The following is a 13,263-nucleotide window of genomic DNA, read 5'->3' as shown; positions in this document are numbered from 1 at the left end:
AGGGTTTGAGTTATGAAGAGAGACTTTATTTTTTGAATATGTTTACATTAGATGAACGCAGGTGTCGAGGAGATATGATCGAAGTGTTCAAAATTTTCAATGGGATGGATAGGATGGACCATGAACTTTTAGTACACCGCCAATCGACTGCTTTTACAAGGGGACACCAGTATCGATTGGTGAGGAACAATGCAAGGTTATGGTGTCGCAGGGAATTTTTCTCTAATAGGGCTGTTAATAAATGGAATAGCTTAAAGGTAGTAAATTTTAACACAATTGACACGTTTAAAAAGAAATACAATAAACATGTTGGGGTAAATCGAGAAGCTATTCATTCTTAAAATAAGACAACCATAAGTATTCTTTATGGGCATTGTATAATATTTTATCATGTGTATATATTGTTTATAATTTTTATTAATTGCATTTTTAATTTGGTTGCTGTATTTTTGAAATATGTGACATCCATATTTTTATGGGCATCTTTTTATCAGCCACCTCGTTGGGCATTTTTCCTGTTGTGGCGTTGTATTTGTATTTGTATAAAAAGTCTCACCACAGAGAGCAACAGACCTACAAACAGTGCAAATGTAATTTAATCATAACACATCACTCACTTCACTTCTGAAATACAGGCCTACAAATGGTACAAATATTACACTGCACTGAAAAATCAGATACAACACTTGATACGCACTCAGACTGTTTAGGTACACACACTTACTCTTCTGCCACAACTTACTAGGTAGTGAATTTCCCATGGAGATAGACCTGAGCTGTGCTCAATTTGAAAGAAAGAAAGTCTCACAATATTTATGAATGTTTAAAGGACTCACCTTTGTCATGAAGAGACCGAAATAGATTTTTCGAACCTTTACGCCTAGCCGGAGTGCTATCGTAGAGAGATTGCAGTTCTTTCTTGTTGAAAACTCGTCTTTTTATTCTAGCTGGAGGAATAAACAGAAGAAAAAAGCGTTAGCGGGTTCAATGACGGGAATTTTTTTTACGTGCACGCAATCAAAATGATACATGATTTAAATATTACTCTGAAATTTATACAGCGAAGTCTATCAATAACAGAAAACTATAGGACCAAAAATTTAGTTTGGTAACGGAGAGTAGTATCCTGTAATATTTATTGAAATTCATTGAAGCCAATTTCCACAGAATTTAAAAAGCGACAATTATTAGAGATAGGCTCTACTGCAAAGCTTTTTTTTCATGTACATCAACTGGTGGGGTTTATGCCCCCCCCCCACCAGTAAAGAGAAAAAATGTTTGCTCGTGGGCTATAATCCTTTGTTTTTCTGCGAATGGTTATGAATCTTGCATCACTATTGAATGTCCTTTCTCTAAAATGGCCGTCAGTTTGAATATCCCATACATTATGTACAAGGTTAAATTATCGAAGAAATATTCAAGAGATAGTATTTTAACACATTTGCATAGCGAAAAACAGACACACCTATGAAAAACAAAGTATTTTAATTGATGTAAAAGTGTTTCAACATATGTGCATTAAAAATTTGATTTTTGTTTTTTAGTATGCTACCTATTGCTTAACTATGGCAGGGCCATTACTAGAATTTTTGCCATGCCGGACAAACATAATTTTGCACCCCCACAACTTCAAAATTTGATAACTTCATAACGGTGTTCTTTGTTCCTAAAATTGCTGCACCCATAAATTTTGTGACACGGGGAGTTGCCCCCTCTAGTTACGGTCCTGAACTATGGTAAGTATTGGCGAAAAAGGTTTTTTTCAACGATACTTCAAAGAATTCTTGTTTCTGGAGGCAATCCTTATATTTTTAAAAATAAGAATTCTTGTTTCCTATGAGAACAGAAAAAGATTTAAGTTTTTATATAAAATTCAATGAAGATTGATATTTATTCTTATACTTACGTCTTGGATCTGTTTCTGTAACGGAATCGAGAAAATCTTGAGGAGTCATATAAAGCTGTCCTTCATATTCAGCTGAAGCGAATTTAACAAATCGTTTTTCTCTTTGGGTCAGGTTGGAAATCTGTTCCTCATCGTCCTCTTTTTTCTAAATGTGAAACACAAAATGAATTGATGTGCAATGTATTTGCAATAGACTCAATAATCCAACCATACACTAGTCCGGCCCATCTTAATGAGAGAGATTTTTGCAATAAATCTTCAATTTTGGCCACCAGATGAAAAATTGACACTTTTTTATTGCATTCTAATTTTTCCCCATGGTTGATTGATAGGGCTACCAAGTTTCTTTTTCAATGGAATACGTCCACCAAAACAGACATTACATAGGTCTGAGTAGTTTCAGTATACAAACATTTAAAACTGGGAAGCAGCGGTAGAAAAACAAATTCACCTGGATATTAACATAAGGATACTTTATTAGATTTTAGTTTGACTAGGAACAATTAATAGAGTTTAATCATTGTCGTAAGCATGATTTTGTACATAGAGCTGTTATAGGCATTGGGGAAAGGGATCCTACTGAAGGGGAACAGATTAGGGGGGTGATTACCCTAAGAAAAGCTGAGCAGCATGGGAAAATTTGTCAGTCTCGTAAAATATGGGATGATCCAACAAACCTATGTAATAAGTTATCCCCTCGCAACAGGTAGCCCTAGATCTGCATCTGCCTCCACTCTATTCACCGCTGAAGATGTTCGCCACCTCCCCATTAGAGGCTGAAGAAGCTTATCTTGACCTTAATCACAGCTTCCTTCACAGCTGAAGACATTTGAATTCATTCAAAGCTGAAGATGCCTGGCTCTGTTTTATTAAAAGATATGAGATATGATGAATGTCTTTCCACCCTTGCTATTAATATGAATAGAGAAATGTAGGGTAAGGTAATGCCTCTATGGTTAGGGTTACCAGACATCCTCATATTTTATGTTGTTTCAAACGTCCTCCTACATTTCGGAAAATTTGCTCTTTTGCCCATTTTTCAAGTTTTTGGTATTATTTTTGTTTCTTTTTTTCTGAGGAAATTTTTTTTCTGCTCTGAGTAGCTTCACATCAAAGACGGACATCTGTCAAAAAAATCAAAATTGAGTTAACATTGGTTTCCTATAGGATTTTGCACATTGTTTTGAATGGCGAAATTTGTTTCTATCAATACCGGCACAAGCACGTTATTTCTGACTCCAAAAAGAAACAAAAAAGATATCTAGAAATAATTCAATGGAAGTTACACAACGAAAAGTCATTTTTTTATCAACTTACTGAAAGTTACAAATGTTCGTCTCTGATGTGAAGCCACTCTTATATGTCTTCATTGATATGCGGGTGTTTTTATTGTCTTTTTCCATCCCACAAGCATTGACCACATTTAAAATAGGCGCTTTTTTTAAAGGCTCTTTTAGTTGGGAGAAATAGTTGTGTGGTCGGTTTTACTAGACAGTATAGTGGCACCATCTGCCGTGGAAATTGGGAAAAGCGACTTTATTAAAGGTGTACACATGCACAGGTGTAATCCTTTCTCAGTTTTTGAATCTGGTAACATCTTTGCTTTGGTGTTGTGTGAAGCTGATGCTGCCATCTATTTAACGAATTGTGAACGAAATGTAGTGATTGATTACTTATATTGTTGTGTGCGTGTGTGTGTGGGGGGGGGGGAGTTTTTGTTGCTCTCTCTGTAACTCAAACTGAACCCCGCTCCTCACCAACTGGTTTAGACGAGGGAGATAATGAATGAAAAACTCTGACCAAAAGGCCCAAAGTAGGCATTGGGGAGAGGGATCCTACCGAAGGGGAACGGATTCGGGGGGGGGGGGTGATTACCCTAAGTAAAGCTGAGCAACATGGGAAAATTTGTCTGTCTCGAAAAAAATATGGGATGATCCAACAAACCTATGCAATAAGTCATCCCCTCGCAAAAACAGAGCCCTAGATCTGCACCTGCCTCTACTCTATTCACCGCTGAAGATGTTCGCCGCACAGCTTCCTTTGCAGCTGAAGATTTTTGCTCCTGCTTCATTCGAAGCTGAAGATGCCTGGCTCAGCTTTATTCATAGTTGAAGATGTCAGCCCCTACCCTCGTCAAATGTTTCACGGGCTAAACCCTAGAAATTTTATAGTATGAAAAAAAAATAAGAATCATTCCGGCCTCTTGCTAGAGCCCTGTCAGCCCCCCACCATGTGGTGCGGCCCATGGTCTTCACTTAGGCGCGGGAACCCGAACGGGACGATGACCCCTTCCAAGTGCCGGACATTATGGGGAAACTTGTCTGACCCGTAAAATACAAATCGCCCCGCCCGCCAACGAATTAGGTCAATGATGTTTGGTCAAACCAGTGTGACTACATGTTATTCAAACTTGTAGGAGCCGTTGCATGAATGGTCCCCTTGCCCAAATGGGAAATCAGGCCCTGAATGAAATATGGGGGGAGTCTTACTGATGATTTGTTGTGGTTCTGTTTGGCGTGAACTTGACCAATGTCCGGAGGGTTGCCGAACTTCATGAGTCCGTTACTGAACGCCGCCAAGCTCAAGACGACGCCAGCACCGCCAGCTACGTAATACAATGTCTCCGGTTTCAACTTCGACCTGTTCAACAGTAACTTCTGGCTCGACAAGGCGCGGTACTTCGCGAGCATTTCCGCGAAGTATTTGCGCAATTTCGAGGAGCTTGTCATCTCTTTGCAGTGTTTGTTGACATTATTAAGGATGATGGCGACGAAGATTCCTGATTAGGAATCAATTTGACGTATCTTATGCTTTCGTCCCAAACTGTGTTATTTTGATGACCATATTTTAACAGGTGTGACGGGATGTGCTGAGACTTTAAGGTTAGGGTATCTAGGGCAAAACAGCTTGAAAGTTCTATCTCTCTTGAAAAAATTTTTATGCAGCTTTGATCCAGGGTGAGGATCTTGACTAAAGCCAAGTTTTCCTAGGAACAGGTTTCTACAGCGAGTGCAGCGTGTAAACGCTGATTGGTCGAAAAAAACCAGAATTTCAGGTTTTCAATCAATCAGCATTTTCACGCTGCACACGGCGCAGAAATTCTACTCCTAGAGCCGGATTTTCCTAGGAGTAGAACTTTCGTGCCGTGTGCAGCCTGAAAACGCTGATTGGTTAAAAGAATGTGAATTTCAGGTTTTTAACCAATCAGCGATTTCACGCTGCCCGCACCATAGAAAACCTTTCCCTAGGAGTAGAATTTCTGAGCCGTGTGCAGCGTAAAAACGCTGATTGGTTAAAAAAATTTGAATTTCAGGGTTTTTTTGAACAATCAGCGTTTTCATGCTGCGCGCGCTGTAAAAACCTGCTCTTAGGAAAACCCGGCTTTAATACAATCATAATTATATAGGGCTTTCGGCTACTAGGAAAACCAGGCTTTGTACTGAAGTTCCTCCTAAAGGCTGTACGGCTTTGACCAATTTAATTTCGTAGTGTGTTCAAGAAGGCTTTACTGTCATCTAGTTTCCAAGGATGACACTAGATGTTAGTTTCAGTATTTTTCATAAACATCAGATGGCAGCAGTCATTCCGAAATCGGTTTCATTTTACGGATGATGTTTGCCGGTCTGTTGGTAGATGGCACGGAATTTTCTGACGTTTAGACGTTAAATTTATATTCAAGAACTGAGCGAAAATAAATTATTTTAGTGCAGGGCCATTTTATTTTAACCTCAAATTTAAAAACAGCATATATTCAAGGGTGACTAACAAACAGCTTGAACTCTATAGGGGGAGGGTCTCATATGCTTTCTTCGCACGAGAAAGATTTTTCATGTGCCTTAAAGGCTTACTACATACTTGAGTCAGACCGGGCCTGAAAATTATGTACTTAGAATTTTTCTCAACCTCTATGAGAAAGATTTTCAATTTTCCGATAAATTCTCCTGCATGCCTTTCAATTAATTTATTATGCTTTCTTTGCATTTCATTTTATTATGCCTTCATTAATATCTTTTTAATTTGTTTTTTGGCATGGGTGGAGATACGCCCTTTCTCCCTTCCCCCACAATATCTAAGACGTCTGCGGGTGATCTAAGTCAAAGGTGCTCAACCTTTCAGGACAGCACGGGTCACCCAATTGTTCAAAAAAAGTGTCGCTGGCCACTTAAGTGACCTCTAAATGTGCCGCGGGTCATTTAAGTTATGTGGAAATGTGGTGTGGACCGCTTGAGCAGTGCCGTCTCAACGCATGGGCCCACCCGGGCACGGCCCAAGGGCCTCAAGAGAAGAGGGGCCCTCACAAAAATGAGAGCCGGTTGAAATTTTCTAGGATTTACTAGGCAGAGCCTCCGAAAAACAACTTGGCCCTGGGGCCCATGATACTGTCTTAAGACGGCCATGCGCTTGAGTGGTGTGGAACTGGGCTGCTGGTAACTTAAGTGATGTGAAACCGCACCGCTGGCAGCTCAAGTGCTCAGGAACTGTGCTGCCGGTGCAGGCCACTCAAGCATAGGCGGGATGGGGCACGATGATAATGTTAATTGACATATACACATACATTAGATCAGTCAACTCCACCTTTGACGCTGGAAAGAGGGGGGGGGGAGGTCAATCCCCCCCTCCCTCTGTATATATCTGGCAATGTGCCAACAGGTCGTTTTTTTTTTTATAAAAAGGGCCTACCCGGGCACGACCCGGGGGGCCTCATGAAAATTAGTTCTGGTAAAACTTTTCTAGAATTTACAGGTAGGGCCTCAGAAGAACCAATTGGCACGGGGGCCCATGGCGCTCTTTAGACGGCCCTGCCCGCCGGCCATAGCATTGATCATGTATGATCAAAGTGATCTAATACATATGTCGTTAATGATGTTATCTCCGCCTATGCATCATAAAGGTAACTGAATTCTCGGCGAGTGACATCATATATTGATAGAGTGTGATAGACATAAGGGAGAAAAAACACTATGAATTCAAAGTGTAATATATTTATTACTTTTTTCCTTATACACACCTCCTGTTCTCAACCAAGGATTCACGGAAAACTCGGGAAAACAGGGGTTCATAAGCATGAATGAGAAAATAATTAGGTAACATTGTTTTACATTATTATACGCTCAATTATTCTTCTGTAAAAGGGCCCGAGTGACGTATTTACAGGAGGCGGGCCCGAGGCGGCAAGTTCGAAGAGACGGCAAATTTGAGAATTGAGTGGTCAAGAAAATGGGAGGAAGGCGATAAAATTTGTATAGCCCGTAATAAATCCACCACAAATCCACCTCTGCCCAGAAAGAGCGAGAGACTGAGTTAGTGAGTGACCAAACAAGTGGCCTAAAGAGTTTATGAGAGTGAACAAGCACAGAGCGTGTGCAAGTATGTGTATTACACCAAAAAGTTACCGAAAGAGCGAGGAACCAAGTTAAGGGTCGTATTCAGTGACGAGGTTTAAACTGTAGTCACAATTTTTGGATAAGAAATCAACATAGATTGGTTAAAAACCTGAACTTAACCAATCCGTGTGGATCTCTTATCAAAAACTTGTGACTATAGTTTAAACCATGCCGGTGAATACCACCCTAAAAAGCTGAGTCCGAACGTGGGAAGGACTAAAAAATTACCTTTCTCTGGAGAGTGTGTAAGCATGAGAGTGACTGAAAAGTGGCCTAGAGGGGGGGGGGGGGGAGACACCACTTCATTTACCAACCAAAAGAGTGACCCAGAGAAAGTGTCAGCAATAGTGACCTAGAGAGCGAGAAACCAGATCAGTGAGCCATCAAAAGAGTCACTCAGGGAGTGTGCATAAGAGTAAGCATAGGAGTGACTAAAAGAGTGACCTAGAAAAAAAATGTACGAACACGTGTGAGTGACCAAAAGAGTGACAGATACAGAGGCGTAATTACAGGGGGCGAAGGGGGGCTAAGCGGATTGTGGCCCAGCGCAGCAAAGCCATAAATACACCTCTGATGGTTCCCTGGACTTCGTCTAATTAGCATAAGGAGGTCTGTAGAACACAAAAAAAAGTAAAAACTCCTATTATGTGCACCTTCCAAATAAAAATTACGAATTTTAGCTAATATATACGAGATTTGTTCAAAAAAGTATCCAACCATAATTTTTCGTGCGTAAAACCAATGAAGCTAGCGAGACGTGGTTTAGTGCACGTATGTGGGCAATCCTGGTGCGCATGCTCGAATTTTTTTTCTGCCTGCAGAAGCTGCCACTCGCTGTCAGACCGCCGATGAGTGAGGAAGAACTGTAAGTGAGAACTGTAGAATTTTCGTTGATTTATTCACGAAAAATAAAGGTCGGATACTTTTCCCAACAAACCTCGTATAGGCTCGAATCGACAGGAAATGAATGTTATTTGCAAATAATGTTATGTTTAAATATAACATGGAATGTTAGTTTGTGCTGCAGTAGCAATACTTCTTGAGGATCGTGCTCGGAACGCACCACGACGTGTCGCCGTAACTGTTGATCCTGCTGATGTCACCCAGGACGACGAAATCTCCGCCGATCTGCATGAGCGTCGCTTCGAATATACCTTCCCCGGGAAGAGTCCCGACCGTCACCAGGTAAGTTTCCGACGACCACCTGATGTCGCTGGCCTGCAGGGGCGCCCGCTCTTCCTTCGATATGTCGCCGTTGGTGTCCCAGGCGAGCAGCCAGTCGAACTCGAGTTTCTCGTCTTTCATCTCCTTCACGTCCTCCACCGACGAAGGGGACGTGACGTACGCGTCGATGATGTAATCGACGCGCAGTTCGGCGCATACGGGTGACGACGAGACTTTTGACGACAACGAGTTGTTTGTCCAAGCGTTGATGGTCTGAATTATTGCCTGAGCAGCAGCCACGACCTTAGGATCGGTTATGGGGATTTCTCTACGGTCGTGACAGGTACACCAGTGAGGATGGATGTCCGCGTCTCTGCACGTCCTGGTCGCTGGCAGTTCCTTGAACAGACTCCGGCCGCGTCCGTACTTGTTGTCCTGTAACGAAAAGAAATTGGTTACGTCTTGATTGAAGAGACGTCAATTATTCAAGAAATATTGTCAGCAACGTGGTACACTGTCAGGCAGAGGTGGAATTACGGTTTTGCCTCCCTTCTCTGATTCTGTTCTGATCTTCTTGGTCACCCATCCTTCAAATTTGCCGCTTAGCCCTCCCTCCTGTAAATACACTTCAGTCACTCTTTTGGTTACTCTCATGTTTGAACACTTCTTGGTCTTTTTTTGTCATTCTTTTGATCATTCACTGACCTAGTTTCTCGCTCTCTAGATCTGCCTGCCTCCACTTCATTCACAACTGAAGATGTTTGTCTTCGTTCCATTCGAAGATATATGTCTCTGTTCCGTTCGCAGCTGGTAATACCTGCCTCCGCTTCATTCGCAGCTTAAGTTGCCTGCCGTTGCTTCATTCACAGTTGAAAATATCTGCCTATGCTTCATTCACAGCTGAAAATATCTGCCTGGGCTTCATTTACAGCTGAAGATACCTGCTTCCGCTCCATTTGCAGCTGAAGATATCTGCTTCGGCTTCATTCGAAGCTGAATTGTCTCTCTCCTCTCAATTTACAGCTGAAGTTGCCTGCATTTGCTCCATTTGATGTCTGCTTCCACTCCATTCGCAGCTGAAAATATCTGCCTAGGCTTCATTCACAGCTGAAAATATCTGCCCAGGCTTCATTCACAGCTGAAAATATCTGCCTAGACTTTATTCACAGCTGAAACGATCTGCTTAGGCTTCATTCACAGCTGAAAATATCTGCCTAAGCTTCATTCACAGCTGAAACTATCTGCTTAGGCTTCATTCACAGCTGAAAATATCTGCCTAAGCTTCATTCACAGCTGAAACTATCTGCTTAGGCTTCATTCACAGCTGAAAATATCTGCCTAAGCTTCATTCACAGCTGAAACTATCTGCTTAGGCTTCATTCACAGCTGAAAATATCTGCCTAAGCTTCATTCACAGCTGAAACTATCTGCTTAGGCTTCATTCACAGCTGAAAATATCTGCCTAAGCTTCATTCACAGCTGGGGCTTGCCTTCGCTCCATTCACAGCTGAAGACGTTTTCCTTCGCTCAGAAACCCCCCCCCCCCACCCCCAAGAGCCGTATAGTATGAGGATATTTGTCTGTCCTGTAAAATACGAGACGATTCAAAGAACTTACACTATTCGATTCTCCCGACACATCGAGTTCTACCATCTCCCCATGGTGTGACCATAAAAGTGACTTAAGGCATGAGCAAGCATATGAATGACCAAAAGAGTGACCTGGAGAGAGTGAAAGCATGTGAATCACTAAAAGAATGACAAAAGAATTTACGGTACGAGAAATGTAAATGATCGAAAGAGTGACCCATAAAGCAAGGATCCATATCAGTGAGCAACTAAAAGAGCATACTAGTATGTGAGTGATTAAAGAGTGACTTAGAGAATGTGTGAGCATTGGGAGAGACCGAAAGAGCGACTTAGGGACTTACGGCAAAATTTGCGTAGTCTACATTCCGTAAAACCATAAATGCGCCTCTGGGGGGATGGGCATTCAGGAAGAAAACTGAGAAGTGTGGTCAATAGAATAAATAAGTTCAAGCGATTCTTCGGAAGACCTTGGGGTTCCAACCGCCAATGAATCCATGTCCGAGAGTCCCATGTTATTATTATTTTTTTATTTCACAATCTAGAGGCGAACTATTGAAGCTGAGATAGTTAATTTTTCCCTTTTGGTACTCAAGTATTATACACCAGTGTTTCTCAACCGCTGGGTCGCGACCCAGTACCGGGCCCTGATATCATTTATACCGGGCCGCGAGTGATTAGCCGTTTAATTTTTCCTCATTCATTTTCCGTTGGTCGTGTGTTCGAACGGGCCTTCGACTCACAAAAATGAATGAAACCGAGCCGAGGGCTCAAAAAGGTTGAGAATCACTGTTATACACAGCCTACTTGACGAGAAAGTATTGAGCCTGTTTGGTGATGTTTTGGCCCCATATGGCGAGTTTTTTTTCTCTTTTTTTTTCAATTTTACAAGTGTTACATTTTAGTGCATAGTCTCCCAAACTTATTGTTCCATCGCCCACTTCATCAGAAATTTTTTCCTCTCATCGCCTCCCAACTCCTATGTTAAATCAGTAGGTTCTATCGCCCCCTTGGACCATTCCATCGCCCACCAGGGGGCGATATTGCCCACTTTGGGAAACATTGTTTTAGTGCATCCTGATATCATGTCGGGTTATCGGCCCATCACCAACATGATGATTGCAAGGTTAATGAAATGATGCCTTTTTTTGGGGAAGAAACGTGGCGTTTGGCTTAGGTTTCGGATAATACGTAAGTACCGGGGTTTTTTTTCTCTTATCACTTTGACAAAACGAATAGAGATTAAAGAAATATCCCAATTACCGGAATCAACACCGGATTTTCTCCCTGGTTCAACTTGAGCGACAGCATCGTGATATCCAGCATAGTTTTATGGACATCGAAGACCGTGGTCAAACGACGCTGGTTCGTCTCCAGATTCGCCGCCACGTCAGGGTGTCTCTCCAAGAACCATTTCGGATAGCGTTGGAACATGAACGGCATCCTCTCTTCGATCTTTCCGATGTACGTATTACGGATGCCCCCGTAGCGTATCCCGTGATCGCTCAAGAAAATCAGCGCGGTCCTGTCCAGGACGTCCGAATCGTACAGGTCTCGAAGGAGCTCGTACGTCGGATCGTCGAGCTGCTTGGCTTCGTTGAGATAATTGTGGGACAGCCTCGAAACGAACGTGAACGCGAAGAACGGCCTGGCGCCCATGGCCCGCAGGAATCTCCTCAGGTAGTCGTAATGGAATTCGGGCTCCGACGTGTGACCGCAGCAATGATAGCCGTTCTGGACCCTCCATTCGGTATCCTCCATCGCAAGGACGAGAGGCCGGAAATAATAGTCCGTGGGCTGGTTCCAGAAACCCATTTTCTGGTACGTGAAGGTGCCCCATTTCGGGTAATCTTCCGAGTAAAGGGTCCGGTAACCGAGATCTGCGAAATCTCTCCATACAAGGTCGAGGTCGTCGTAGTAAGTGATCGAAATGTTGTCCATGCTGCGGTACTCGGATATGAAGTAGCCGGTCAGCAAGGGTACGATGTTGACGTGGGTGTTGTCGGCGACCTTTGTGTGGCCGTGGAACTCGAAGGGCTTCAGGACGTTCCTCAGGAACTCGTGGGTCTTGGGGAACTGGCGTATGAAGTTCAGCTTCGATACGGAGTCGATGGCCAGGAGGATGACGTTCAGCGGAGTCTCCGACAGGTACTCCTCGGCCGCCGGTGCTCGAACCGCCTCCACTTCTGGTTTGAGAGGGGCGAAGGCGAGGTAATCTTCGAAGATCGCGGCGGTGCTGTTGCCGTCGGCATAACAGGTTACCCTGATGAACTCGTCGGTCATCGCGGTGCCGAAAGTCAAGTTTTCCTTTTGCAAGATGAGGAAGCTGTGATCCGGTGCGTGCGCCGTTGACGTCGTCCTTCTTATAGGCTGGTAGTAGCAGTCCACGTCGCTGGTGTTGAAGTCCCTCCGCACTAGCGTGGCGTTGAGGTAGACGCTGTCACCGTCGACCCGCAGGTACTCGCCCTCGTGACACTTCCACAGCTCGCTGGTCAGGTTCTCGTAGTAGTAGGCGACGCTGGGATGGAAAGGATCGAATTTCGGCATGTGGCATCCCGGCGTGTTGATGAGGTACTCCGGGTGGCCAGCGGGTTTTTTGAACACGAGTCTGGACATCTCTGCGATGTTGAATATTTGTAAGTAGTTCAGTCCGGTGAGCACGGCGATGAATATAAGCAAGAGGAACCTGGTGGTTTTGTAGAACCTTCTGCAAGTAAATCTGCGGTCGACCACACCTCTATTCTGTGACATTATTATTATTTTTTCAGTCGTGATTGCGTCAGATGAGGATTGATATCGCGTCTCCACTACTGTTTACCGTTCCCTATGAATGAAGACAGAAAATGAGATCATGTGTGAGTGTACATTGTATAAGCCTACGCATATTACTACACTACTGAATAATGCTTCTCAGCAAATACAAAATCAGATCATAGTTACTAGAACCTAAGTGCTTGGATCATTTGAGCCTCCCGATAATGAAGTGGTATGCACTGCAATACGCACCTCAACCCCGCTACGAGTAAGCCCTTGAATCCTTCTTATACGGAACGTATACCCACCCTAATCAGCTGCTGAAGTAGAGACTCCTCTGAACTCGATGACACAGAGGTGTCTCGCAATTTGATACCACTACTGGACTTAACGTCACACACTTCCTGTCACATCACCATACTGTAATTTACTGCCGCTATAGAGTTGGGTTGGAAATTAAGGCGTCATC

The 13,263-nt window shown here is 43.1% G+C and overlaps 2 protein-coding genes across 4 annotated transcripts in view; both read right to left on the bottom strand.

Annotated features, from left to right (window-relative positions):
- The window catches only part of MICU3 (Mitochondrial calcium uptake 3), a 30,706-nt gene extending 26,061 nt beyond the window's left edge, over positions 1 to 4,645 (bottom strand). For all 3 annotated transcript variants that reach the window (XM_089249251.1, XM_089249252.1, XM_089249253.1), the window contains exons 1-3: positions 4,396 to 4,645; positions 1,907 to 2,051; positions 837 to 947 (exon numbers count right to left, since the gene is read on the bottom strand). In XM_089249251.1, the coding sequence (XP_089105377.1) occupies positions 837 to 947; positions 1,907 to 2,051; positions 4,396 to 4,635 (496 nt within the window). In that variant the 5' untranslated portion in view covers positions 4,636 to 4,645. The remainder of the gene's footprint in view (positions 1 to 836; positions 948 to 1,906; positions 2,052 to 4,395) is intronic.
- A 3,656-nt stretch (positions 4,646 to 8,301) lies between these two features.
- On the bottom strand, positions 8,302 to 12,791 carry LOC149069994 (uncharacterized). Its single transcript, XM_089250083.1, has 2 exons — positions 11,304 to 12,791; positions 8,302 to 8,889 (listed from the first exon to the last, which is right to left on the bottom strand). Exons 1-2 carry the CDS (start codon positions 12,789 to 12,791, stop codon positions 8,302 to 8,304), a joined length of 2,076 nt encoding a protein of 691 aa, XP_089106209.1.
- Positions 12,792 to 13,263: the final 472 nt, after the last annotated feature.

Source organism: Pholcus phalangioides, unplaced genomic scaffold (assembly GCF_987345545.1).
Source record: "Pholcus phalangioides strain wild (caught in Gottingen) unplaced genomic scaffold, Ppha-v1.0 ptg000022l_1, whole genome shotgun sequence".
Taxonomy (NCBI): Eukaryota; Metazoa; Arthropoda; class Arachnida; order Araneae; family Pholcidae; genus Pholcus; species Pholcus phalangioides.
The sequence above is the reverse complement of the archived record's forward strand: the minus strand, read 5'-3'. Positions and strand labels throughout refer to the sequence as shown.

Bases quoted from the DNA above. Each gene is read 5' to 3' on its own strand.
- LOC149069994 (XM_089250083.1), bottom strand. From the start codon at position 12,791: ATGTCACAGAATAGAGGTGTGGTCGACCGCAGATTTACTTGCAGAAGG. The intron at 8,890-11,303 runs GTAATTGGGATA...TTTTCGTTACAG, and splicing joins AAAATCCGGTGTTGATTCCG to GACAACAAGTACGGACGCGG.